Source organism: Salvelinus alpinus, chromosome 13 (genome assembly GCF_045679555.1).
Source record: "Salvelinus alpinus chromosome 13, SLU_Salpinus.1, whole genome shotgun sequence".
Lineage (NCBI taxonomy): Eukaryota > Metazoa > Chordata > Actinopteri > Salmoniformes > Salmonidae > Salvelinus > Salvelinus alpinus.
In genome coordinates, this window is record NC_092098.1 from 22,652,781 (window position 1) to 22,665,385 (window position 12,605).

At 40.1% G+C, this 12,605-nt stretch overlaps 1 protein-coding gene across 1 annotated transcript; it reads right to left on the reverse strand.

The window, feature by feature from the left end:
- Positions 1–9,215: 9,215 nt before the first annotated feature.
- LOC139537400 (non-histone chromosomal protein HMG-14-like) lies at positions 9,216–12,465 on the reverse strand. The gene is made up of 6 exons (XM_071338645.1): positions 12,246–12,465; positions 10,910–10,936; positions 10,691–10,720; positions 10,566–10,601; positions 10,360–10,467; positions 9,216–10,188 (listed from the first exon to the last, which is right to left on the reverse strand). Exons 1-6 carry the CDS (start codon positions 12,261–12,263, stop codon positions 10,141–10,143), a joined length of 267 nt encoding a protein of 88 aa, XP_071194746.1. The 5' UTR covers positions 12,264–12,465; the 3' UTR covers positions 9,216–10,140.
- Between the last annotated feature and the right edge of the window lie 140 nt (positions 12,466–12,605).

Below are 12,605 nucleotides of genomic sequence, written 5' to 3' on the forward strand. Positions count from 1 at the left end.
GCAGTTGTGTGAGGATGATGGTGCTGCATTGTAGTGCTGTGTGGCTGCATCCCTCTGATCTTTCATTATTGAAGTCACAGCCATGTTAGGCTGTATTGTCCTGTGCAGCACATAACCTATGGTAGCCATATTAATGTTTATAGCCAGTGCTTAATTTGACCCGGATTCTGCTGGAACAGGATCTGGCACCTCTCCATTTTGGACTGTTTCGTTCCAGAACCTATTTGGCTGGATCTGGTACCTCTCATGACAAAATTATTTTCACTTTTTGCAATGCTACATTATTTTTTTTTAATGTTGATTTGGGTTGTGCTGGCCCGGGTTTATGGTTTGCGCAACATAGGTTACAATGTTTGAGACTAACACATGGCTGTGTGAGAAGCGCTCCAGAATCTCAAAAAGAACTAGAGTGAGATTCACTTTCTATAATCTCTCTCCGCTCTGATATACATGAGCCTGCAACTCTCATCTTTCTGGCGTTGTGCTTCCTCCTTTATTTCCCTATATAATCATAGCCGTGCAAAGGGTTCTGTTAAATTAAAAATAAATTTACCAAAGTTATAGAATTACTGCTGTCTGTTCAGAAAGAAATTCAATTATTCAGAATAGCCTACTACACCATGAGAATGCCTATAATTTAGCCACAAAGGATCAATAGCTTCTTTAAAAAACAAATTGCATAGCTATGGTTGTAGCCCAATAACAAGGCATGGCCTAAAGCCCAGAACTCTGTCAAATCTGTCAGTGAACAAACAGCATGTAGACAAAACAGGCCTTTGGCAATATTTCAAATACAATCATGGTAAAACACAGGTTGGAAAGCAAATGGCTCCTGCTGAAAAGAGAAGACTAATCTGTCTGTTGTAGACTATCAAAATCAACTTCCAAATATTGTTTTACAAAGTAAAACAAGAGAGAGAGGCTTTTGGCACGAGCCATCTGCCATTACCAGTGAGTGAGCTGCACATCATTGGGTGAGTCAGTGAAACTGGAAAGCATTTTTAGGACTATAGTTTCCTCCTCATATTGTAGCCTACAATATGTGTCTCCACCCACCTAGGCCTAGGCTATTGATTGGTTCAAGACAAGGTCGTTTTATTGATCTGAGCTTCTCAGTTTGTCTGTGTCAAAGTAGCCTGTCATTTCGATAATTTGTGTGGTATAAAATAATATTCTGCCAAAGTCTCCAGTTATTTAAAATGAAGTGGAATTGCTTGAAATGCATTTATAAAAAGGTCAATTCTATCCCAGGCCCCAGGCTACTAAAAATGTTCCCTATGTGTGCAACTACTCTATGTTCCCTACTAAGTGCCTCTACTCTACTGCTCTGTGCCACTACGCAAATGGGATGATATGCATGCAATAATTTACGCTAACGTTTTTTTAGATTGTATTATTAGAAAAAATATATACAGTTGAAGTCGGAAGTTTACATACACCTTAGCTAAAAACATTTAAACTCCGTTTATCACAATTCCTGACATTTAATCAGAGTAAAAATTCCCTGTCTTAGGTCAGTTAGGATCACCACTTTATTTTAAGAATGTGAAATGTTAGAATAATAGTAGAGAGAATGATTTATTTCAGCTTTTGTTTCTTTCATCACATTCCCAGTGGGTCAGAAGTTGACATACACTCAATTAGTATTTGGTAGCATTGCCTTTAAATTGTTTAACTTTGGTCAAACTTTTAGGGTAGCCTTCCACAAGCTTCCCACAATAAGTTGGGTGAATTTTGGCCCATTCCTCCTGACAGAGCTGGTGTAACTGAGTCAGGTTTCTAGGCTTCCTTGCTCGCACACACTTTTTCAGTTCTGCCAACAAATTTTCTATGGGATTGAGGTCAGGGCTTTGTGATTGCCACTCCAATACCTTGACTTTGTTGTCCTTAAGCCATTTTGCCACAACTTTGGAAGTATGCTTGGGGTCATTGTCCATTTGGAAGACCCATTTGCGACCAAGCTTTGACTTCCTGACTGATGTCTTGAGATGTTGCTTCAAAATATCCACATATTTTTCCTGCCTCATGATGCCATCTAGTTTGTGAAGTGCACCAGTCCCTCCTGCAGTAAAGCACCCCCACAACATGATGCTGCCACCCCCGTGTTTCATGGTTGGAATGGTGTTCTTCAGCTTGCAAGCCTCCCCCCTTTCCTTCCAAACATAACGATGGTCATTATGGCCAAACAATTCTATTTTTGTTTCATCTGACCAGAGGGCATTTCTCCAAAAAGTAAGATATTTGTCCCCATGTGCAGTTGCAAACCGTAGTCTGGATTTTTTATGGCGTTTTTGGAGCAGTGGCTTTTTCCTTGCTGAGCGGCCTTCAGATTATGTCGATATTGGACTCGTTTTACTATGGATATAGATACTTTTGTACCTGTTTCCTCCAGCATCTTCACAAGGACATTTGCTGTTGTTCTGGGATTGATTTGCACTTTTCGCACCAAAGTATGTTCATGTCTATGAGACAGAACGCGTCTCCTTCCTGAGCGGTATGACGGCTGTGTGGTCCCATGGTGTTTATACTTGCGTACTATTGTTTGTACAGATGAACGTGGTACCGTCAGGCATTTGGAAATTGCTCCCAAGGATGAACCAGACTTGTGGAGGTCTACAAAAACAATTCTGGGGTCTTGGCTGATATCTTTTGATTTTCCCATGATGTCAAGCAAAGAGGCACTGAGTTTGAAGGTAGGTCTTGAACTACATCCACAGGTACACCTCCAATTGACTCAAATTATGTCAATTAGCCTATCAGAAGCTTCTAAAGCCATGACATAATTTTCTGGAATTTTCCAAGCTGTTTAAAGGCACAGTCAACTTAGTGTATGTAAACTTCTGACCCACTGGAATTGTGATAGAGTAAATTATAAGTGAAATAATCTGACTGTAAACAATTGTTGGAAAAATTACTTGTGTCATGCACAAAGTTGATGTCCTAACCGACTTGTTATAGTTTGTTAACAAGAAATTTGTGGAGTGGTTGAAAAACTAGTTTTAATGACTCCAACCTAAGTTTATGTAAACTTCCGACTTCAACTGTATATGCATATATATATATGCGTTCCGGTACCTCAGAGCTCCCAAGGTCATCCCCCCTCACCTCACTTTTTGTTCTGGCCTCTTACAATTTACAAATTAACCTTTTTTCAGCAGTAGGCTGAATCAGCTAAATCAGGGTCACACAGTGTTTCTTAGTAACAAAAGTACACCTCACACACATGGTTATGGTCTTAAAAAAATAGGACACCTGTACCCTGTCAGATATAGACTTGAAATGTATTCAATTTTGAGTTTGCATCCCAATATTACACTTATATAAATCACAGATGATTGAAATATAACAAAATCGTTTGACATAGAAACACTGGCTTTTTGGCTGTTTAAGATAAATAAAAATGATGTTGTTTTATTTATGAAAAATATTAATAGCATTCCAGAAAAGGGATTTAAGCACTGGTAATAGCCTATGTATTAAGGTTGTATTAATATTATACCTGCCATTTACTATAGTATTTATTTTCTCCTTTTACTTTCTGAACCACACACACACACTTAAAATGCATTAGCCCATACACTGTGCTGTGCTGTTCCTGCTCTATGCGAATCAGCATCATTAAACCACCTCAACTGGAATCGTACTTGTCTGTCATCTGTGCCGTTACAAGCACCTGGGAAAGAACACATTAAGTGCTAAGAAAACCCTAAGAATATACAGTCCAACAGGTCCTCCACTTCACCTGTAGATCTGATATAATTGGATGGTAAGACTTGCATCCAGCCAACCAGAAAAAGCATTTCAGGCCTTCTTGAAAGTAAGGATAATCCTTGTCCTGCAAAGAAACATTATACAAATATTGTCAAAAATTAAACAGTTAACTGTTTTTCTTTGGCAAGCAGTAGGCATTTAGAATGAAATGTAGAGTGGAGTTGTATAGGTACGAAATGACATCACCTGCCCTGCATACCTTAAAAATTATTTGCCGATCATCATTTATTCGAAAAACACCGTTTCATAATTTGTTGCAATAAATAAAGTTTGACAAAATAAAAATCCACCCCTGTTGAACAGATACAATTTTTGTTGGGGGCGGGGTTGCAATTCACTGCAGAGATAGCCTGCAGAGTTCTGTCTTACTATCCAGGTCTGTACCCAAACAATTCGAGCTTCTACTTTTAAAAATCCACCTTTCCAGAAACAAGTCTCTCACCGTTGCCACTTGCTATAGACCACCCTCTGCCCCCAGTTGTGCCCTGGACACCATATGTGAATTGATTGCCCCCCATCTATCTTCAGAGCTCGTGCTGCTAGGTGACCTAAACTGTGACATGCTTAACAATCCAGCCATCCTAAAATCTAAGCTTGATGCCCTCAATCTCACACAAATTATCAATGGACCCACCAGGTACAACCCCAAATCCGTAAACACGGGCACCCTCATAGATATCATCCTAACCAACTTGCCCTCCAAATACACCTCTGCTGTCTTCAACCAAGGTCTCAGCGATCACTGCCTCATTGCCTGCATCCATAATGGGTCTGCGGTCAAACGACCACCCCTCATCACTGTCAAACGCTCCATAAAACAATTCAGCGAGCAGGCCTTTCTAATCGACCTGGTCCGGGTATCCTGGAAGGATATTGACCTCATCCCGTCAGTAGAGGATGCCTGGTTATTCTTTAAAAGTGCCTCCCTCACCATCTTAAATAAGCATGCCCCATTCAAAAAATGTAGAACCAGGAACAGATATAGCCCTTGGTTCTCTCCAGACCTGACTGCCCTTGACCAGCACACAAACATCCTGTGGTGTACAGCATTAGCATCGAATTGCCCCCGTGATATGCAACTTTTCAGGGAAGTCAGGAACAAATATACACAGGCAGTTAGGAAAGCTAAGGCTAGCTTTTTCAAACAGAAATTTGCATCCTGCACCACTGCACTTTGTATACCAGGGTTGGCTGGCCTTCTCTAGTCACTCGTAGGCTCAGTCACTGGTATACTTTTATTTACAAAGCCATTTTGGGTTTACTACCTTTTTATTTGGGCATTTTTATTGTTCAGAAATGTGGTGGGTACTCTCTTCGTTCGCTAGACTTTATCCTGCTAACTGTTCCAAATGTCCGAACTGAATTTGGTAAAAGGTCTTTTATGTACTCTGCGCCATCGTCTTGGAACACCTTACAAAATAATTTTAAACTGGAAGAACTTGTCCCGATTGGTGTTTTTAAATCACTGATGAAGGATTTTGAGGCTGATTCCCTGACCTGTCAATGTTTTTAATTTGCTGTTTTTGATATTGTTATACTCTTGTGAACTCAATGGTTTTTACTAGATTACTTGTAGTTTTTCATGTTGTCTGTCTGTAATTTTTTGTAATGACTTGGTGCTGCCTATCTTGGCCAGGACGCTCTTGAAAAAGAGATTTTAAATCTCAATGAGCCCTTCCTGGTTAAATAAAGGTTAAATAAAATAAATAAAATAAAACAAACTCCAAAAAGTTCTGGGACACTGTAAAGTCCAAGGAGAATAAGAGCACCTCCTCCCAGATGCCAACTGCACTGAGGCTAGGAAACACTGTCACCACCGATAAACCCACTATGATTGAGAATTTCAATAAACATTTTTCTACGGCTGGCCATGCTTTCCACCTGGCTACCCCAACAGCACTGCAACCCCCACAGCAACTCGCCAAAGCTTCCCCCATTTCTCCTTCACCCAAATCCAGATAGCTGATGTTTTGAAAGAGCTGCAAAATCTGGACCCCTACAAATCAGCCGGGCAAGACAATCTGGACCCTCTCTATCTAAAATGATCTGCCGAAATTGTTGCAACCCCTATCACTAGCCTGATCAACCTCTCTTTTGTATCGTCTGAGATTCCCAGAGATTGGAAAACTGAAGAGGGAAAGGCCCTCTTCAAAGGGGGAGACACTCTAGACCCAAACTGCTACAGACCTAAATCTATCCTACCCTGCCTTTCTAAGATCTTTGAAAGCCAAGTTAACAAACAGATTACCGACCATTTCGAATCCCACCGTACCTTCTCCGCTATGCAATCTGGTTTCAGAGCTGGTCATGGGTGCACCTCAGCCACGCTCAAGGTCCTAAATGATATCATAAACGTCATCAATAAGAAACATTACTCTGCAGCCGTATTCATCGACCTGGCTAAGGCTTTCGACTCTTTAAATCACAACATTCTTATTGGCAGACTCAACAGCCTTAGTTTCTCAAATGACTGCCTCGTCTGGTTCACCAACTACTTCTCTGATAGAGTTCAGTGTGTCAAATCGGAGGGCCTGTTTTCCGAACCTCTGGCAGTCTCTATGGGGGTGCCACAGGGTTCAGTTCTCGGGCCGACTCTCTTCTCTGTGTACGTCAATTGATGTCGCTCTTGCTGCTGGTGATTCTTTGATCCACCTCTACGCAGACGACACCATTCTCTATACCTCTGGCCTTTCTTTGGACACTGTGTTAACTAACCTCCAGACGAGCTTCAATGCCATACAACTCTCCTTCCGTGGCCTCCAACTGCTCTTAAATGCTAGTAAAACTAAATGCATGCTTTTCAACCGATCGCTGCCTGCACCCGCCCGCCTGTCCAGCATCACTACTCTAGACAGTTCTGACTTAGAATATGTGGACAACTACAAATACCTAGGTGTCTGGTTAAACTGTAAACTCTCCTTCCAGACTCACATTAAACATCTCCTATCCAAAATTAAATCTAGAATCGGCTTCCTATTTCGCATACCAAGCCTCCTTCACTCATGCTGCCAAACATACCCTCGTAAAACTGACCATCCTACCGATCCTCGACTTCGGCAATGTCATTTACAAAATAGCCTCCAACACTCTACTCAGCAAATTGGATGCAGTCTATCACAGTGCCATCCGTTTTGTCACCAAAGCCCCATATACTACCCACCACTGCGACTGGTACGCTCTCGTTGGCTGGCCCTCGCTTCATACTTGTTGCCAAATCCACTGGCTCCAGGTCATCTACAAGTGTTTGCTAGGTAAAGCCCCACTTTATCTCAGCTCACTGGTCACCATAGCAGCACCCACCCGTAGCACGCGCTCCAGCAGGTATATCTCACTGGTCACCCCCAAAGCCAATTCTTCCTTTGGCCGCCTCTCGATTGGATCGTCTCTCACCAATCAGAGTATAAAAGCCAATGATGAATTTTCAAACCGCCGTGTTACCTACGTGTCTTCTGGCTCTGGCCCAATCCATCGGTTTCTGAACCTATCAGGCGGCCACGAATGTGTTTGGCGATGTCATAAGAATGCCCCCGCCACAGCAAGGGTCATTTTAAGATGTAATTAGGGTCATTTTAAGATGTAAGGCTTGAAAATCCATTCAGTAATTTTAGCATATTGTAGTACAACCCAAACCAGATTTCGTAGTGGTGGCGCTCTAAACATTTGCAAATTCCCATAGGAACACAGCCATTTGAAATGCGCAGGGCTTGTGCAATGTGCCATGCTTTCATTTTTTTGTCTTACAGGAATGATATACATATGAGTAGAAAACTGGAGTTGTGAGTTTGGTATGTCGTTGGTCTGTTGGTCCTTATTCTGGTTAAAATATCAACAGTAAAGTATCATTAAACTGACTTTTCAGAACTCTGGTACTGCCAGATTGAGTTTTCTATCACCTGGCACATGCGCAAAACCATGTAAACTCCTACAAGATTTAAGGTTTCAAAGTGTGAATCGCGTGCATGTGCATACCTTGTGCACGTGCCGTTGGTTATTAACAAAAAAATTATGAGCCACATACAGAGACTCGTGTTTTGAAGTCGGTTTAGTAATACATTCCTGTGGATATTTTGTCAAAATAAGGACCAACCGCACAGACAACCAGTAGCACTACACAGCTGATTCAAATAACCAACTCATTATCAAATGTTGATTATTTGAATCAGCTGTGTTGTGCTGGGGCAAAAACGAAAACATGCACCTAGGGAAGGCCCCAGGACCGAGTTTGGGAAACCCTGAACTAGATCAACATGATTTTATACAAAAATATAAATGCAACATGCAACAATTTCAACGATTTTACTGAGTTACAGTTCATATAAGGAAATCAGTCAATTTATCCACTGGGGAGCCAGGCCCAGCCAATCAGAATGAGTTTTTCACCACAAAATGGCTTTATTACAGACAGAAATACTCCTCAGTTTCATCAGCTGAGGGGATGTAAACTAATTTGTGCACAAAATTTGAGAGAAATAATATTTTTCTGCATATGGAACATTTCTGGGATCTTTAATTTCAGCTCATGAGACATGGGACCAACACTTTACATGGTGCATTCATATTTTTGTTTAGTATATGTGCTAACCTTTGTTCTAGGTGTGATACACACTTCTTAATGTACTGAATATATGGTGAGTTTCTTTCTTGCAGCCCTACGGTACTTAAATTAGCTATATGTCATATGTTTCCATTGTAATTTCAGAAAATGTCCTTAATATACAGTATCTACAGTAATAGTGGAATGATAGTTTCACAATATTTTTCCACAAAAAATGTTTTGGAGCCACACAAAATTGGATTCTAATGGTGCAGCCTTCTTATTGGTAAACAATTATCGGGGGCCAGCAATGGGCAAACTTCTAACATCTCTCAGCCCCAGTCCATTTGACAAGAAATTTGCTAGCCCCCGTTAATTTTACAATCTTTTTTTACCAAAAAAGAAGGCTGCACCATTAGAATGCACTTTTGGTTGAGCCCAATAACGTTTTGGGGGATGAAATGTTGTGAAACACTAATGTTCCACTATTTCTGTAGATATGACATTACGATGCAAAAATATTACATACAGCTCCTTTAATGTATTTGTTCTGTGTCTGAGCTCCCTCACAGTGAGTGTCTTCTGGTTTTATTCTTTCAATTTGTGTCCAATTGAAACCTAAACAAGGTGAGGGGAGTTATTACTAATCAGCCACCTCAATTGATCAATCAAGTAAAAGGGTGGAGTGAAAACAATGTGCCCATGGAATGAGTCTGACAGGAGTCTAATAACCAAAAACGTTATTTTCATGTCAAGGACAGATACTAGCTGCTGCCATGTCAGTCTCAGAACTGGTATTATTTAGCTACTGCATTACATATGTAATATGTAGCATCTAAAATAATTTCGTTTTTACATGATTATTTGGACTCACACATTGTCTATTTCCATCACACAGAGAAAAAAACAATTACAACCAAATTTTTATTGGTTTGTTTATACCAATCATTACACAGATACATCTATAAACAAAGGATAAAAGAACTGTACACTTGTACTTGATACCTAAACCCCACATGAATATTGCTACTGCTGGTTTGTGTATTTGACAGCTCAAATGGATGTACAATCCAAGGAACCATAATCGTCAGTATATTTCACACTTATGTACGTCTTTAGCTTGGCTAAGAACACAATCCCATTTTTACCATACTCACAATGTACCATTACACACTGCATATAGAAAGTTGAAAATCCCTTTTAATAGCAGCTATACAAATTTATTGCAATGCTATCACAGAACAGAGACAACCAATTACACCCAATGCACAGGCCTGATAGGGAGGAACCCCAGTACTAGGGAATAGGTTTATTAAGCAGAATGGTAAAGAAAAACATAATGAGTACAAGAGTTAACATATGGAACACAGCTTAAACATTCTAAAATGTTTTCCTCATTATAAACAATAAAACAATGTGTTCCCCCTTGAGTTAATTCATCCCCACCACACAATGCAGGTTACATATACCGTCCCTCATATAGCCTATGGAATGTTAGTCTCTCAGACAAGCTCTGTTGTTTTGACCGGATCCTGTAAACGACGTGCTTGCATGTTCTTGGTGTAGTAACCTGTCCCATTCCCACCCCTCTCCCATATCGAAAATAAAAACCGTTGACATTTACAATGACCGTAATTGTTCCAGAGATGTAAAAACATGGGATGCAATGAAATCCCCATCTCCAATTGTATTTTTTATTTCATAAAAAAATGTGTTTCTACAATCAAACTACTAAAAAACCTGCATTTAGAAAATAGTCGATAAAAATATACCCCTGAATTGTACAAGAAAAAGAGGTACAGGGAGCACTGATAAAAGATGTGGTTTGAGAGATGTTATTCGGCCGCCTCTTCCTCCTCTTTCTGTTCAGGTTCTTCTGGTGCCTAAAATTAAAACATAACGGAATAAAACAGTTGCAATAGTTGAGAGAACTTATTTATAATTTACATTCAATATCTTATGTTTAAAACAGTATAAGGTCATAAACTATCAATTTGATGTGTTTTTCTTGTCCTTATAAGACAAAATGCCTACATATTCCAGCAGCACCTTACCTCTTCCTCAGCTTTGGCTTCTCCATTCTCTGCGGGCACCTCCTTCTCTTCAGGCTCGGTCTTCTTCACCTCTTTAGCCTTCTTGGGCTTAGGTGCTGCCTTCTCCTTCTGTAAATAAATATGTTTAATGGGATAAGACACCGTAAGTCCTTAATTGCAATTAATTTACTATTAAATGTACATTTGAAATGTCTGCATTTCCTCACCTTTGGCTTGGGTTCTGCCTTTGCAATTGCAGGTTTCTGCAATGAAAGATTTGTGATTCTTAGCTGAAATTCTGTTTTTGGGTGCATCTTTAATTAAAGTGTCAATAATGGTGTGTACTACTCACATTTACCAATCTCTCAGATCTCCTCTTAGGCTGAAATATTTCAAAAGAAAATACCAATTATTTACTCATAAAACGGGAGCAACGTTTGACATGGGTTGCTGCTGACCCCTGGTGGCAGAACAATGGAATTGTATTTTGAACATTTAAATTCTTACAACCAGTGATCACCGTGATTAAATACAACACACATTATATTTGAGTAAGATGTTTATCACTCACCTCTGCTGCCTCAACATCAGCGTTTGCCTATAATAATAATAAAATGTTAGTGACAGCTCAGCAGGGCAACCGTGCTAGGTGGGTTTTACTGGGGGAGGGGCAGTTTAAATGCCAAAAGTATTAGGGGAATTATGTAATCCAAAAAAGGCGTAGGGAGGTAAGGAAAAGCATTGCAGCGTGTTATGGTCACAGTCTCGTTATAACTGCTTATTTTTTCCACTTACATCACCCACAAACTACCTAATAAACGGATAATAGTGTGAACTTGCTCAGATCATGTTCCCATTGCCTATACCATGTTGCCTGTAATCTCTACGGAGAGGGGAATACCGACTCCGCCTACTCCCGACGCATTCATTCACTCGTGATGAATGGGATTTGCCAGGCAACATGACTGTGCTCGCTACTCAGACCAGACAGTCTACTATGCGTTCCCGCCATTCATTCGAATTTCAAACTCCGAGATCCTCAGCGATTCTCCAAATGGTTACAGAATCTACTAGAATACCCAGCAACAAGAGCGCCTCTGTGATGTCGACGAATCGCCATTGCATAACCCAGAATTGGCTCGAGCCAACAAAAGGGCACACGGAAATGTAATTAAACCAAATATTTTAACGATGCAGCATGTTACATTAGCGCACTTTAACGCATTTTACGTTGTGTAACTATGAACTTTTATATTGCAAAATAAGAAAAACGTCGTCAGTTCTCGCCTTGCTCACAAGGGCAGCCATGACACAAGTCTTCGTGCCCTTTTCAAAGCGCCCTAGAAGCAGTCTTCTGCATGTGCATACCGCCCACCGTGCGTTGAGCATTATATGCTACCAACAATTAAGTTATATTTTAATGATGCAGTATTTCAATAAGTGTAAATGCAATGTAATCTAAATGTTATGTGCAATAGACTTTGCCTAGTAAAAAAAAATCGGTCACCAACTTTATTTCTGCAGAATCGCCATCTTACGACGTAGTTAGCGATCTACACCTCTTTGTCCTTTTATAGGTTAATGTATTTGTAAACAACCACAATGAAGACGTGACAAAACCCCAATTTGAAATTGATCTGATAGAGTAAATATTAGGTACCAAACATGTAACCAGTCCTAATTTTCGAAGACTAAAATCACAGCTTGAAAAAGTAGAAAACCCGCCACTTCCCCAAATCAAAACAGACCGATACATTTTAAACTCCTGACTGAACACAGCAGTGCAACGATGTTGCAGCGGAGCGGAACAAAACATGGATATGCGGCTACATTTTACATGCAAAAATAAATGCATTTGTTTTATCTATCAAAGGATATATACAACCAATAAAACATATTCCACTTACTTTGCTCCTTTTAGGCATGGCTGTTTTGCGTATTTGTTCAAATAAAGAGGGAACTGTTCCAAAACGGAGCAAGAAAAATACTGTATGTTGGTATAAGATTCAAACACTACGTTCTATTACAGCGTAGCAAACCTTAATGTTCCATTGGAACAAAAACTAGCTCAAACCGGATTGGATTCTCCCCCTCCCTCCCTATTGAATTCATTATAGCATCAATCTGACGGACAAGCTACTCTCCGCCCCTGGTAGCCATTGATTGGCTTTAGGAGCCGTCAACACATTTTCAAATCATAGCGAGATACCTGTGTGGATAATTTTACATGGCAATCAGATCTATATGTATTTGTCTTTAGATGAGCA

Excerpts from the sequence above, each read along its gene's own strand:
- LOC139537400 (XM_071338645.1), bottom strand. Across the intron at positions 10,721-10,909 it reads CTGATGTTGAGGCAGCAGAG|CCTAAGAGGAGATCTGAGAG; the intron begins GTGAGTGATAAA and ends GAAATATTTCAG. Across the intron at positions 10,602-10,690 it reads GATCTGAGAGATTGGTAAAT|AAACCTGCAATTGCAAAGGC; the intron begins GTGAGTAGTACA and ends CTTTCATTGCAG.